Source organism: Sturnira hondurensis, unplaced genomic scaffold (genome assembly GCF_014824575.4).
Source record: "Sturnira hondurensis isolate 20B ecotype Veracruz unplaced genomic scaffold, ASM1482457v3 Scaffold0010448, whole genome shotgun sequence".
Classification (NCBI taxonomy): Eukaryota; Metazoa; Chordata; class Mammalia; order Chiroptera; family Phyllostomidae; genus Sturnira; species Sturnira hondurensis.
The window spans coordinates 2,902,711-2,918,680 of NW_028083079.1; the positions used below are offsets into that span (position 1 = coordinate 2,902,711).

At 48.1% G+C, this 15,970-nt stretch overlaps 2 protein-coding genes across 4 annotated transcripts in view; one reads left to right on the forward strand and one right to left on the reverse strand.

Annotated features, from left to right (window-relative positions):
• ASTN2 (astrotactin 2) overlaps positions 1-15,970 on the reverse strand; it is an 829,294-nt gene that overhangs the window by 200,264 nt on the left and 613,060 nt on the right. The window lies entirely within an intron of this gene.
• On the forward strand, positions 3,674-15,796 carry TRIM32 (tripartite motif containing 32). 2 transcript variants are annotated; one of them, XM_037059149.1, is made up of 2 exons: positions 3,674-3,768; positions 12,730-15,796. In XM_037059149.1, exon 2 carries the CDS (start codon positions 12,810-12,812, stop codon positions 14,772-14,774), a length of 1,965 nt encoding a protein of 654 aa, XP_036915044.1. In that variant the 5' UTR covers positions 3,674-3,768; positions 12,730-12,809; the 3' UTR covers positions 14,775-15,796. The 2 variants fall into 2 exon arrangements, with proteins under 2 accessions (XP_036915044.1, XP_036915045.1); XM_037059150.1 differs by having other exon boundaries at positions 12,733-15,796.

The window sequence follows — 15,970 nt, forward strand, 5'->3', positions numbered from 1 at the left end:
CACCTTGGAATTGTGCTACTACAAGCCAAGGAATGCCTGGAGCCACCACAAGTTAAAAGAGGAAAGGGAGGACCCTCCCCTAGAGATTTCAGAGCAAGCATGGCCAAATTCAGCCCTTGATTTCAGACTTCTAGCGTCCAAACCTACGACAGAGTAAATCGCTCATATTTTAAGCCACCAGTGTGTGATACTTGCTTATGACAGTGCTAAGTAACTGACTCGGGTGGTTTGCATGTTAATGCAAAGCCATTGAACTGAAATCCTGCACAGAGAGCGTACAGGCACACTGCATTCTGTGGTGCCCCACCCTGTGCTCCGCAGCTGCTGTGCTCCTTCGAAAGTTAAAAGTTCATTGCAACCCCGACTGGAAGCAAGCCGATGGGTACCATTTTTCCAAAAGCATTTGCTTACCGCATGTCTCTGTGTCACATTTTGGTAATTCTTGCACTATTTCAAGCTTTTACATTATATTTGTTATGATGACCTGCGATCAATGATCTTTGATGTTACTGTTGTAATAATGACTTGCTGAAGGCTTAGGCGATGGTTAGCATCATTAGCAATGAAGTATTTTTTTAATTAAGGTACACACATCTTTTTAGATAATGCTAGTGTGCCCTGAACAGACTAGTTGGGAAACCAAAAAATTCCCGTGGCTTGCTTTGTCCTGGTACTCGCTTTAGTGCAGAGATCTGCAACTGGAACCACAGTATCTCTGAGGTATGTGTGTATTTAAAGTGCTCCACAAAGAACATTTTTAAAATGTTTCTGTGCATGAGGAATGCTAATATTGTACCAAGGTATGCAAAATCACACAATTCAAATGAGTGTGTTTTCCTTCGGCGTGTGTATTTCACTGGGAGATTTTTGCAGTCAGCACGATAATTAGGTGGTAAGAAATCTGAATATTAAAAAGAAAGATAGTCCAAGTATTTTTTATGAGAAAAGAAAGCTGTCAGGAAGACCCGCCACTGTTGTTCTTCTTGCGTAAAGGCACGCTGGAGCTGCACCCCCAGACTAGCAGGAGAACCACTAGCTCCTCTCAGTGGCGGGGGTAATAACGTCAGTATGAAAACATCACCAGCCCTAACCTGAGACTTTGGGCTGGTAACTGTGTTTTCAACAAACAGGGTGCAAACTCCCTATCTGGTCGGAGGAGAGGGTATAAGTAGGGTCTCAAGGCCGGGGAGAGCCTAATTGACAGCAACTCTCCCATCTCCCTCACCTGACACTGTGGGTTGCTAGAAGTGCCCCAGGGCCCTGTCTGGAGTGGCTACTTGCCATTCTGGTGACACAGGCCACACCAAGTCTCCAACATGGCAGAAAACCAGGGCAGGGGACAATCCCGGCTGCTCTCTGGTGATGCTGCTCACAACAGCTCCTCTGAGTGCCTTTGCCTTGGCAGGATCACGCCCTGTGGTCATCATGCCAACTACAGTGTGACCCATATTCCTTGACTTCCTAAGCAGTGCCGTCTCTTCTCTCTTTTGAGTCTGACCAGCACATCCTACTCCCAGAAAAAAGGAGAGCTGGTGTTGAAAAATGCGGGTAGTCTTGAGGTGCTGGTTCAGAGCATGCCACAGGCCTGACTGGCCTGGGTTTGTACTCCAGCTCTATACTTCCCAGGAGGCAACTGCAAGTAAGCTAGTTAATCGTGCTGAACCTCGGCAGCCTTTTTCTCAGAGGAGCTACGGATCTCTATTTAAATCATTTGTCGAGGGGATTATTTCTGACTTGCAACAGTATCTATGAGGTACCTGGTGTCTTGCTGGCGTGCCAACAATGGTTGGCTCTTACCCATCCGATTCCACTGGGCTGTTCTGCAGCTAGAATGAGTCTAGGTCAAACAAGGGATGTGATGTGTCTAAGGTCACATTTCTGAGTCTGACTCACTCAGCAACTCTGGGTACTGTGCTAACAGACATGACAACAAATGGGGGTTGCCCTTCAGAGATTGCTACAGCCCAGTGGTGAAGACTGCAAGGAAGTGGAGAATTCAAGCCTGATCAGGTCAGTGCTTTGTGAGAAATCACCAAATTACAAGTCCTGGTACTTGATGAGCATGCAGAGAGCACCCTGGAGTTCTCAGGAGCCCAGACAAGTAGACAAAGCAAGCACCTCTGCTCTCCTGGCCCTGCAAAGTTCTGTCTGCATCCATTATCTAGGCTGATTTCAAGCAAAACTTGCCCCAGGGCCTATCAGTCCCTGACTGAGCTCCCTCTTCAGGACACTCCTGGCCTGTCTGGTCAAAACCTGGCTGGCCCTGGGTTTTGCAAGCCTATTCTTGAAGACTCAGAGAGGGCCGGAGCTCTCTGCCAATCCGGGTATACAGGGCCCCTAGGCCTGCTCAAAGGGGACCATGAAATATACCAACCCAGGCTCTCCATTCCCCCACTATCTGAAATTCTGGGAGCTGGGGCTTCTGGGACCATCAGCTCAAAGACTATAAAAGCTAATTATAATATATATGTTTATGATTATATATATATATCATTAATTAAATGCAAATCACAATATATTAATAATTTTAGTCCTTACAGCAAACTTCATTTCCATTTAGACATAGAAACATTGGCAGGGAGATTACACAAGGTTAAGAGGTTGGATTCTCAGGTAGAATTGGCTTCCAATCTGGGCTTTATACTTATTAACATGTGGCTTTGTCATTTAATCACCTGGGCATCAATTGCTGGTCTCATAGGGTCTTAACAAGGATTAAGTGAGCAGCCCATGTGAAATGTTCGTCTACAGCCAGATACTAAGTGCTCGAAGAGAGCATCTTTGTTACTGTTTTTGTCTGTTGTTTTGTCATTGTGCAAGGTCCTACACCTAGATAGCATTTCCAGTCCAGCCCATTCTACGTCAACCCCCTTCCTGCTCCTAAGCTAAACTATACAGCCACCTACAGAAACCAGTAACTGGCCCCAAACTAAGGTGCCTGGGGTCCTCCCTAGCCAATAGGCCAAGCCACCTCCCACTTGGCAAGACCCCACCCTTTCCCTGCTACCCCAAAGCTAGATGTGGGCAGCTTCAATCTGCAGGGACAGGACCTACAGAGTGTGTTCCCATAATTACGTCTGCTGAGGGTGCTTCCTAAGTGAGTAGGCAAAAAACTCCTTCCAAAAAACAATTTGTTCATCAGATAAACTTGTCTTTAGGCTTCAGCATATCGCTAGGAAAAGTAGGGGTCCAGAATCACTACCTTTTAAGCGAGTCCAGGCTCTGTCCTTGCCCCAGGGAGGAACTTGTGTTCTTTCCTCGGCCCATTTCTCAGGATGGAAAGCTGAGGTTCAGAGAGGCCATCCTCTGAGCCATGGCTTTGAGGACCACTCCCGGAGGTCATGGTTTAGCAAAGCGGTTAAGACACAGACTGGAGTAGGGTTTAATTCCCGACTCTCTGAGTGAACGTAGGCAGTTCCCTTTGGCCTCAATTTCATTATCACTACAACGGAGACAGAAAGCTCAATTATGTGTTGCCAAGGTCCACAGCTCTCAGCTGAGAGTTTGCCCCCTACCTGCTTGCTGGGGCTCGGAGTACTCAGGTCTGACAGACTACAAGCCCCAGCATGCCTCAGGAAGCGGGTTCCGGTGAGAGACAGCTCGCTCTGCAAATTGGCGCTGGCCAAGGGCATGGCTGCTGCGCATGCGCAGAGGGCAGCGGGTGGGTGGGCTGGAGGCAGTTGACGCGTTGGAGCCGCTGGCGGTCACGGAGGGGGCGGGAAGGAGGATCTCAGGATCGCAGACCACCGCTGGAGTCACGGGCCACGGGTGAGCGGCAGGCTGTGGAGGTTGTGTAGCGGCCGTCCCACGCCTGAATGGCAGAGTATGGGGCCGAATCTGAGGGGCAAGACCAGGGTGGGGGTGGGGCCGTGAGGGGGCTGGCTAGGGAGGGACTGGTTGGGACCCAGGCGCTCAGAGGACGTGCTTCGCTGGGCGGGGAGCAGGTGGCTCTGAGAGGCTTTGCGGTGCAGCAGGTTGGGAGGTCCGCAGTAATGTGGGGGCTCCAAGGAGAGACGCGGTGTAGCATCTGGCCGATGGGAGGGGATATGCAGGCCTCTGAGGGGTCAGGGTGCAGGATCTCGGAAATATGAAGGAAACCTGGGAGTCCTGATGATATTTGGGGTGCAGAATCTAAGGAGATTTGAGAGTGTCTGGGGTGCTAAGGCTCTGGGGCTGCAAGATCTGGCAACAGAGGGAGCAGGGTTAGAGACTCTCCTGACTGATGAGGAGGAAGCATTTTGTAGATGGGATCTGGGGAAAACTGAGGGGGACGAGTTCTTGGAGCAATCAGTGGGAACGAGTGCCTCATTTGCAAGGAAAGAGCTGGTGAAGGTTGGATGGCAACACATGGTGTAGGTGGGGGTGGGTAAAGAGGAGGGCACAAGGTTTGGGGGTGGCTCAGTGCCTGACGGACCGGAGGATCAGATTAAAGGGGGGCAGAAGTCCGAGGTGTGGGATTGAGGAGTTAAACTGGAATGCAGGGTTAAAGGCCGCACAGATTTGAAAACAGATGAAAGGATCTGTGTCAGGGATTTGGGTCATGGGAGTGAAGAATTGGTGAGGGGTGCACTACGGAGCCCTAAAGACTTGAGCTGTAAGAGGGTTGGCAACTGGATTTGGGGTGGATGGAATGAAAGGGTGGGGGTGTCATAACTGGGCTATAGAGCTAAAGTACTCTGAATAGCTGTGTGAGTTGGTGTTATGGGCCGCTAAAGGAATGGAAGTCTGCAGGGGAAACAAAGAGGGTTCTGGGGACTCCGGGACCTGGAAGTGATGGATGAAACCATGAGTGTGTGAGGCGTTCAGGGGCTTCGGCAACAGATTCCAAATCCTGAAGAGGCCGGGCTTTCTCAGTGAGAGGTTGAATCTCCCTCACTCGTGAATCAAAGATCCCCTTTCATGATCCCTGTGAAACCAGGGCTGCTGAGACTGGGAGGGTTGAAGGGAGAAGAGAGTGTTCCAAGGGGGGATGAAGCAGGAAGCTATTCAGGGTCCTCTACCTAAGCTCCGTGTGTCTGTCTCTCCAAGCAGAGATAGCAGATGGTATGTGAGACCGCCAGGGAATGAGTGGAACATGATCTCAGGCCTTATTTTCCTCATCAGTTAAGTAAGTAGGTTGAATTAATCCTACATAAAGTCCAACAGCTCAGAGAGGCAGCGGCCCTGTGAATGAAGTGTTTGGGCCAGGGAGAGACAAGGGGAACTCCTATGTATGGAGCATTTGGTTCTGTGTCAGGTTCTGAGGCAGTGGTTCCTAATCGGGGTGATGTTGCCCCCCCAGGGGCATTTGGCAACCTGGAGATATTTTTGATTGTCACAGCTGGGGCGTGGGGTACTACTGGCCTCTAGTGGGTAGACACTAGGGATGTGGTTAAAGATCCTTCAGTGCACTGCACAGCTCCCACAATAAAGAGTGATCTGTCCCAATGCTGACAGTGCCAATGTTGAGGAACCCTGCTGTAGAGTGGGGTGCCATGGACTGAAATCCTAACTCTTTTGCTTCCTGACTTGGTGATCTCGATCCTGACTTAGTTTTTACTACTAAGTGGGCTCTACTATATCCAGTGTTACACATAAGGGAACTGAGACGCAGGGAGTGACTTGTCTCAGGCTCCGTAGTGAAGATGGCAGGGTTAGGTTCCTACTCAGATCTCTGAAACCCAGTATATCCCACCTTTCCTTGCCTTGTCCTTGCTGGACCTGCTTAGTCTTATTATCTGAGCTGATAGCCCTCTAATGAAAGGATTTCCCAGTGAGTATTGCCGAATATCAAATAATCTATCTGATTAGGTGGGGAGTAGCCCTGAACTTTGTTCTTTATTTGCTCTTAGACCAAAACCAGTGAGTAGATAAGGGAAGGAGCTTTAGGTTAGCAGACTGGATGGAGTGTGAGAGACTAGACCGCGAGGTATGGATGTCATTGGCCTGAAAAAAAAAATACCTCATAGCATGGACTGAGGCTGAAGACAGTCAAAATTATTGTCCTGAACGATCTCTTTTATCTTTCAGGCTTCTTTCCCCTGGGGCAGAATAACAGCAGTTGTTATTTCAGCTCCAGGACTGGCTAGAGCATTGCTCAAGCCAGTTCAGAAACATTGTAGAACTGGACCAGAAGGCAGGAGACTTAGCTGGAATATTCACACGCACCCTTAGACTCAGCTGGAATGTTTACACACACCCTTAAGGACAACATGTAATGGAAGTTGAATCAGCCCAGGAATCAGAGGCTTGAGGTCCAAAATCCTTCCTCCACTGCTAATTGGTCTTGGGCCAGTGTTTGCCCTTATTAGCTGCGATCTTGGGTGCTTAGTTTATGCATCATCTCTGTTAATCCTGTCAGTTATCTGGCAATAACCCAGGTGTCAGTCCCCATTTCACAGATGAGAAAAGTATTATTAGGTGAAATGATTCACCAAGGTTAAATAGTGAATGGCAAAGCAGGGAGGCATGCCTGGTTCTGTCTGACTGCTGGGTTACATTTCACTCGTTTCATTACTATGGGCTTTTCCAACGCTACAGAACGCTTTTCCAACGCTCACACACTTATGTCTGGTGAGCGGCTGGTAGTCAGACGTGTGTAAGGCCCTAGAGTGGATCACTGTCCATGCACACTGATGTGCTGCCTCTGCAGCACTTCCCCCACAGTGCGCCTCTGGTCAAACAATCAGATTCAAAGTCATTCCCAGGCGCAGGCTACCCACCTCTCAGCCACACTGCCCAGAGCCTAATCAGCCCCGGAGCTGTGGCATACTTTGCGATGATGTGGCAGAGACATACTTGGATTTGAACTTCAGTTCTATTGTTTATCAGCTTTGAGACCTTGGGCAGATTGCTTTTCTCTGAGCCTTGGTTTCCTTATTTATAAAGAGGAGTAACACATTCTTCAAATAGTTATTATAAAAATAAGAGCTATGAGTAAAAGGTGCCTGGCATTCAATAAATGGTCATTTTACGAGAGGTGGCAGTTATGAGAGGAAGGAAGGGAATGCTGAGTGTTCCCTCACCAAATTTCAGTGACTCTGAGTAGCCCCCCTCAGCAGGCTCCCCAAACTCCCATCCCTTCTTGTACCTTTCCCAGGATCTGCTTCCCAAACCGTTCATCAAAATTTCAGGATTAAATTAATGTGTGTTATAGGCAGAGAAAAGAACTGACAGGAAGTTGAGTGGGTCATTGAGTCGGGGGTCCCCTGAGAAAAGACCACTCACTGCTTTTTCCCTAGTCTTTAGTCTCTGAGTCACATTGGCAGCAGTGATTATTACCCAAATGTGTGTGGACGATGCAAGGGGACCTTTGTAGGTTTGTCCGTTTTAGAGAAAAAGTCAGAGGACAAGCAAGCATTTTTCTAGCAAACTATTATTGATTTAACCTGTCCTTGACATATTTTAGCTAAAGCTTCCTTTCCCACAAGCATTTCCTTCTGGGTTTTGTGTGACCTAGACTGATACAGCTTTGAGATCAGTCCTGTGTTTCCCTACTTGTCGAGTTGATCCTCGCTGTTTGCAAGGTGCCTTAAGTGCCCTAAGTAAACTTCAGAATCCTCTTCTACACAGGACAGGGTGTCAGGTGGGGTCCTCACTGACTTCTTGAACATCAGTCCTGCCTGCCGCTCCCAGAGAGTGACCATTGGTGGCCTGGAGATGGTTCTGCACTTGATGAGCATGCCATTCAAATGCAGAAGGAATAAATGCGATTTAGGAAGCTCTCATGAGAGGAAATATGATAAATAAGCCTTACAAAAAACACAGTCAAATTAGGGCAGTGTACCTGTCTTCTAGTTTTTAGGTGAGGACCTCTGTTCAGGTCCGTTTCTCCTCAAAATTATATCACCAGTGTTTTCATGGGGCTTAACTCATAGTGGGTACTCAATAAAGATTTATTTCATTGCCAGAATTCTCCAGTTTTGCTGAAACCTCCCAAGGGGCTGATAGTATAGGGAATAGAGACATCTAGATAGAAAACTGCCCTGTGGTGGGAATGAAAGCATTGGAGGAGATTTGAAGCGTTAAGTCATCGCTAGTCCTTTTATTCTGAGATCAGGTAAAACGACCTCCAAGGAAGGCTCAGAATGTTTGTTTTTGAAGTGTGTGTTTCTGATATCTTGGGTATGGTCTGCCTGTTGAAACTGCCGACTTGTTTCTTATTGGCTGCGTGGTGGCCACCGCTGCTGCCACCGCTAAACAACAATCATTTACTGCACAATTAATTATATACCTTGCTTGGTATTGCACCAAGCACTTTATAGGTATAATCTCGTTTAATTTTTACAAGACCCTTGTGATGAAAATACTATTTTGAAGCCCTTTTTTCTTAGGTAAGCTGAGAACTAGAGAGATTAGGTAACCTGCCCAGGGCTCCCAGGTAAGTGGTACAGCTGGAATTCCAACCTAGAAAGCCTAATTCCTAAGCCCACTATTCTGCCATGTGATTACTGAGGCCTTCATTTCTCTCCCCGGTTCTCGGTTTACTCGTCTCTCTTACTCTTTGAGATCACCACTAATTATAACATTCAAAATTTAGTCCCTGTAAGAATGAGCTGCAGCAGCTTATTTTCTAAGCAAGAGAAGTTTTGGATTCATTTGCCCGAAAGTTTCTGGCATGGCTATTTGGTGTCCCCCACCAGATTCCTTCTAAGCTTAATCTTTGTATGCCGGGAGAGGAAGGAGTCTTCATCCTTTCAAAATGCAGTTTGTAAACGGCATGACTTGTTACACTAGTACTAGCTATTTATCTTAATTTTACATAACAGTCTTAATTTTATCTTAATTTTAGTAACAGTCTTTCATCACATACCTACTAGTTTCCAGGCTAAGCACTTTTATGTGCATTATCCCTAGTTGTCATAGTAACTTATTTATAAAATTAGAAAACACATTTAGGGAGTTGAATAACTTGTCTACTGTCCCACAACTTGTAGATGACAGTGCTGATGTGATCCCTGGTCTGTCTGCTACCCTGGCTATTTATGTCATGGGCTGGGCAAAGCCTGATGGTGCCGGAAGTGGCTAGATCAGGCTAAGCTTTGACTGTAACACTTTCCTGACTCAGGGCAGCTGCAGCAAACACACCTTAAGGGGCAGATTCTCATCTGGAGCTGAAGAGCTGGGCTGGCTGTGAGGTCAAAGGAGTGGGGTAAACAGAGGCGAGGTGTGGAGTCAGGAGCTAACAGTACATTAGCGAAATTAGGAAACATTCCAAGTTTCATGAAGGCAGCCTATATTACAAATGATGTGTTGGGGGTTCATTTTGATTGATTTTAGATTTTATTGCTGGCAGAAAAGGAGTGGCTAACTTAAAGACCTGGGATGGTAAGACAGGCTCTTTCACCTGTCTCGTCTTTCCAGGGAAACTGAGTTTGAGTGGAGTTTTCCATCTAAATCATGCTCAGTATTAACCATAATGACCAGAGGTGCCCTCCTGGAGGAGAGGAGCTATATCTGTCTGTCACCTAGCCTCAGTGCCCCTAGGATCCTGTACCCACAGGTCATGGAATGGGAGACCGTCCCCATGCCCGATGCTTTAGTGATGGAACTCACGTTTCCTTGGCAAAGCATGAAGGCTCTGGGGAAGGAATCCTGGACGTGGTCTCTGCTGCAGAGCCCCGTGAACATGCGGGCAGCTGAGGTGAGCTCAAGTGTGGACCGGGTGGAGTAAGTTCATTTTTTAAAGTGGATACCTTAGACTGGGAGGCAGGATGACGGAAGGAAATGATCTGATATTCCAGCAGCTGAGGGAAACAATTTGTTGGTATTTTTTTACAAGTTGGCAGACTTGTTTAATTAGCTGACCCATAGTGCCAGCTCTGGGAAGCACAGATGTCCCTGTGCTTTGTAAGGTATCATGCTCTGCATCCAAGCACCAAATGTTGCCCTCAGCCTGTTGTGCCAGATAATGGGAGGGCTGAACCTGTTTCATTGGTTTAGACTTGGGTTTGTGTGGATCCTGAGTTCAGGTTTCTGTCAGTTTTCCTATACTGTTGCCCCCAGACCCACGGCATTTCAGAATTCAGCATTTGTAGTTTCAGATACTGACCTGACTAACACCTTATAGGTACACAATATGTGGTAATATGGTATTTTCTTGAGGCATAGATTTGAGTTGTAACAGGTTGCCAGGCTGCTGTGAGGGAGTTGGTCACACAATAGCAGCTAAATGTCATAATATTGTTCCTTTTTCTTTGTGGAGAAAATTATATGCTATAAGGCTGCATTTTCCAGAGTACAGTCTAGAGAACATTTGTTATGAAGTGCTATATGGCAGCTAAAAAATACAGTTTGAAGTAGCGTTGGGTTAAGCAACGTTGGAAATGTCTGTTTGGCAGGATTGCACCATGTCTGAGGTTTGTGACCTTGGGCCAGTTTTCCAGAGCCTTGGTTTGCTCTTCTGTTCAACAGAATAGTGGTACCTATTTTCCGAGGGCTGTTTTGAGGATTAATGGGATTATACGAAGCATTTATCATGGTACCTAGCACACAGTAGGTACTCGATGTATACTGTTTCCTGTCCACTAAAAGAGAAATAGATTTCAGGAAGGTGGGATTAATGTTAGATAAATCATGCATCTGTCAGATTGCAATCCAAAGCTAACTGTAAGGGATTTTGTAACGTGTATGCCTGTGTTGACTCCCCTTCTTTGTGCCTGGAAGAAGAGTGTATGACATTTGCAAAGCTTTCTTCAGCTTACTGCATTGTCCTTAAAACCAAGCGAACTTGCCCTTCACCTCCCCCTTCTCCGTGATGATTGACCATCTGCACAGCATGAGACTGCACAGATGCCGCTGTAGGATTTGCATTTAAGAAGAGGTGAATTTACCTGTGTGCCTCACCTTGCCAAACCTAGTCATTCTAATTTGGGACATAAAGTGACAATGACATAAGGCTGCAGAGCACTGAGATTCTATGGTTCTACTCCATGAGCATATGTGGCTTGAGGAGGGTGGGAGTATTCATGGCGTGTACTGCGTGAAGCAGGGGGTGTTCCGAGCCTAAAATAAGTTGTCTCCATAAAGCACTACCATATTGAAAATCATCTGAGCTTGAGTCTGTGGCTCTCATAGCTCTACCACGTCCCCCCCGCAATCCACTCAGTTGATAAATCTCAGTGACTGTACTTCTGCAGTATTGCTCACATGCATCTTCTCGCCATTTCCACCACCTGCTTACTATTTCCAGCCCCCCAGGACTTCCACCAGGCACTTTGCAGTGGCTTCCAAACTAGTTTCTCAGCCCTTTCCCTGGCTCCACTTGAACTTTGCACATATCGGTTCCCTGCTCCAAAACATGCATTGCTTCACTCTGCCCATCAAAAGGAAGTTCAAAGGGCTCGTTTTGGCTATGAAGGCTTCTTATAATCATTCCCCAATTTCCAGACCAGTTACTGTAAACCCCCTCTATTCTCCCATAAGTTTAACCTAAGGATGAGAGGAAAGAAAACAAACTTATTTAAGACCTTTTTGGAAGTCAAGTCTTAGCCTTTTATGCACTACACACATTATCTCTCCTAATGCTTGACTTGCCTGGACCTTACAAGGACAGATGGTAACACTGACCTTACAGGACAGATGAAGAAACAGACCCAGAATGGCTGTGTGTTCTCTGTTCTCTTTCTAATTTACTGAAGTTCTGCCCTTTCCTGTGCTTTCTAACCTTCCTTAAGACCGTGCCCTTTGCCTGGAACTCCTTTCCCCGATCTCCATATATGTGCATCCTTCCACGTCCCTGTGAGATGCCACCTCCCCTCAGAAGAGTCCCCTGCCCTTTCCAATTGGACTGAATTCCTCTGAGCCTCCACCAGACTTAGTTTATACTTCATTTTGGATACCACTTTCTGCCCTGATTATTATTATCATGTATATTTTTGTCTCCTTTCCTGAAGTTTGAGCATCTGAAGGACAAAACTTATATTCTGGAAACCTAAGTATCTGGTGCAATGCATGGTACCTACTCTTACTTAGATGGATGGAAAGCTGAGTAGTTAGGAGGCAAGATGAATGGAAACTACATGTATTTTTCTGATCGAATATTTTTGCTAATCACTAATTTTCTCTTTCTCTGGGTGATTCCTAGGTCCCCAAATGTGACATGATAAAATATATATAGCACACAAAAAAGCCTTCCCTGCTTTTGTCCCCTGTTGCCTTGCTCATTTCATGACCTATCTCAGAAGTGTCACTGCTTCGGGGCAGCCTCCCCGCCTCCTCCAGGTCCAGTCCATCACTGCACCCACTGTGCTCTGGCAGAAATGTGCACGTAATCTTTCTCTGTACGTCATTTTTCTATGCATTGCTACTAATAGAAACCATGAGTTGTAGACAAAATATAAAAATGGTCACCAGCATTTATCAAGATACTACTTGTCAGGTGCGATACTAAGTGCACCATATTCGTTGTGTTAGTTAACCCTTCCAGAAATTGTATAAAGTGGGCAGCATTGTTGTTCCATTTTATAGATGGGTGATGGGGAAACTGAGCTCTGGGAAGCTTAGGTCACTTCCTTCAGGCCACACAACTGCGAAAGTATCAGAGACTCCAGAACCTGAATTTTGTCCCTTTGGGACAGACGCCTCGTCTGTTTTGTTTCCCTGTGCATCACCCTCACCCAACACAGAGTGGACCTTGACACATATTTGTTAAATAAGTGAATGACTGCATGTGTGACAGTAGCTATTCTCTGTTTCTTGAGTGAATTAATTCATATAGGCAGTGGAATAATGGCTTCTTTTTCTCCTTAGCAGTGTTTGACCTTCTGGACTATGACTGGTAAGCTCTTCAGTTCCGGGCTGTGCTAGCGGGATCCTTCGCAGGAAGAGCCATGGCTGCTGCAGCAGCCGCTTCTCACCTGAACCTGGACGCCCTCCGGGAAGTGCTGGAATGCCCCATCTGCATGGAGTCCTTCACAGAGGAGCAGCTGCGGCCCAAGCTGCTGCACTGCGGCCACACCATCTGCCGCCAGTGCCTGGAGAAGCTGCTGGCCAGTAGTATCAACGGTGTCCGTTGCCCGTTTTGCAGCAAGATCACCCGCATCACCAGCCTGTCCCAGCTGACAGACAACCTGACGGTGCTGAAGATCATTGACACGGCTGGGCTCAGCGAGGCTGTGGGGCTGCTCTTGTGCCGGTCCTGCGGGCGGCGGTTACCCCGGCAGTTCTGCCGGACCTGCGGCGTGGTGCTGTGTGAGCCCTGCCGGGAGGCAGACCACCAGCCCCCTGGCCACTGCACGCTCCCCGTGAAAGAGGCAGCTGAGGAGCGGCGCCGGGACTTTGCCGAGAAGTTGGCCCATCTGCGCGAACTTGTCGGGGAGCTGCAGCGGCGGAAGGTAGCCTTGGAAGCTGTGTCCAAGGACCTTCAGGCAAGGTACAAAGCTGTCCTCCAGGAGTACGGGCACGAGGAGCGCAGGGTCCAGGAAGAGCTGGCTCGCTCTCGGAAGTTCTTCACAGGCTCTTTGGCTGAGGCTGAGAAATGCAACAGTCAGGCGGTGGAGGAGCAGAGTTACCTGCTCAACATTGCGGAGGTGCAGGCTGTGTCTCGCTGTGACTACTTCCTGGCCAAGATCAAGCAGGCGGATGTGGCACTGCTGGAGGAGACGGCTGACGAGGAGGAGCCAGAGCTCACTGCCAGCCTGCCCCGAGAGCTTACCCTACAGGACGTGGAGCTCCTCAAGGTTGGCCACGTGGGCCCCCTCCAAATTGGGCAGGCTGTTAAGAAGCCCCGGACAGTCAACATGGAAGATTCCTGGGCCATGGAGGCTGCAGCCTCTGCAGCCTCCACCTCTGTTACATTCAGAGAGATGGACATGAGCCCCGAGGAAGTGGGTGCCAGCCCAAGGGCCTCACCTGCCAAGCAGCGGGGTTCTGAGACAGCCTCCAGTATTCAGCAGTGTCTCTTTCTCAAGAAGATGGGTGCCAAGGGCAGCACTCCGGGCATGTTCAACCTTCCAGTCAGCCTCTACGTGACCAGTCAAGGTGAGGTGCTGGTCGCCGACCGTGGCAACTACCGTATACAAGTCTTCACCCGCAAAGGATTTCTGAAGGAGATCCGCCGCAGCCCCGGTGGCATTGATAGCTTTGTGCTGAGCTTTTTGGGGGCTGATTTGCCCAATCTCACTCCTCTGTCAGTGGCCATGAATTGCCATGGGCTGATTGGTGTGACTGATAGCTACGACAACTCCTTCAAGGTGTACACCTTGGATGGCCACTGTGTGGTGTGTCACAGGAGCCAGCTGAGCAAACCCTGGGGCATCACAGCCCTTCCATCTGGCCAGTTCGTGGTGACTGATGTGGAAGGTGGAAAGCTCTGGTGCTTCACTGTTGACCGAGGGGCAGGGGTGGTCAAATACAGCTGCCTCTGCAGTGCTGTGCGCCCCAAATTTGTCACCTGTGATGCTGAGGGCACCGTCTACTTCACCCAGGGCTTGGGCCTCAATTTGGAGAGTCGGCAGAATGAGCACCACCTGGAGGGTGGCTTCTCCATTGGCTCTGTGAGCTCTGATGGGCAGCTGGGCCGACAGATTAGCCACTTCTTCTCAGAGAATGAGGACTTCCGCTGCATCGCTGGCATGTGTGTGGATGCTCGTGGTGATCTCATCGTGGCTGATAGTAGTCGCAAAGAAATTCTCCACTTTCCTAAGGGTGGGGGCTTTAGCGTCCTTATTCGAGAGGGGCTTACCTGTCCAGTGGGCATTGCTCTCACTCCTAAGGGGCAGCTGCTGGTCTTAGACTGTTGGGATCATTGCATCAAGATTTACACCTACCACCTGAGAAGATATTCCACCCCTTAGGGAATGAGAAATACAAGTTTCTTCTGTGCCCAGCCAATCTCCCTTCCCTTATTCCTCGGTTGCAAATCATCATAGGTGGTAGTACTGTGGAGTAGACCTGGCCTATGTCCTTATTCCAGCTGGCTAGCCCTGGACTTTTAGAAGCTATTTTAGTTTTTGTTTTTATTTGCCTTATTCCCCACCCCACCCCCCCCAAACTTAGAGCTTCATCAGATGCATATTGCCTCAAACAGAACCCATGACGGGGTTAGCTGAAGTTTGATGAGAATTTAGGCACTTCCAAGGCCTCAGTAGAGAGCCTTTGCCCTGTAGTTGAAATTCGCCCTTGCATTGAATGATTTGTTGATTTTCCTCCTCTGGATTTGAAGACCCTGGTCCACTATTTCCCTCCTGTTTCAGTGCATTTTGTCCGAGACACCTTCTCCCCACCTCTGCTGCACTCAGTGTGCGTGCTCCAGTGGAGTCTGCTCTGACTTGCAGTGACACTGCAGACATCATATCATATCCTTGTGGCATGGAGTCTCAGGTCTGATCACCTTTACCAGTGTCAAAGCTCATGCACTTAGTGCCACCAACGTGTTTCGTCCCATCTCTGAGTGGTCTCTAACTGCAGATGTGACAGAATGGATTGGCCCTCATTGGTGGGTGTCGAAGGCCTTAGTCTGGAAGGTGCTTGCCCTTTAAAGGATTGTATGGATTGGAATTATGCCAAAGCACAGGCAGAAGGGAATAAACAATCAGAAATGCTAATGCAGTCACAGCAGACACTCTGGATAGTCTCTAGAGCTCACCATTTTTCACCCCACCTCTCCCCGCTGACCTGTGCTGAGTGTTGTCTGTGGGACTGCATGACGCAGGCCAGCAGCAGCAAAGTGGGGAGGGGCCGTGTCTCGTTTTGGTGGTGAAACAATCGTTGGGTCCTTATTCTGTATTTTCCTCAAGTGAGTGTATAGTACTTTGTTTCTGGTTTTCCATTCCTCTCTCAAGCATTAAATAATTGATACCTGTTTCTTCATCTCTGGCATTTGTCTTTTAATTAAATATGGGATTTGTGAGGTGAGAAGATGGATAAATTGTGCCATGCTGTGTTGCTTCCATGTCTGACACTGCATTCTTCAAGAGCACTAAGGACCTGCCCAGCTGTAAATTCAGCCCAAAGCACCATTATTTACAGGTCTGTCAGAGGGGAGGAGTGT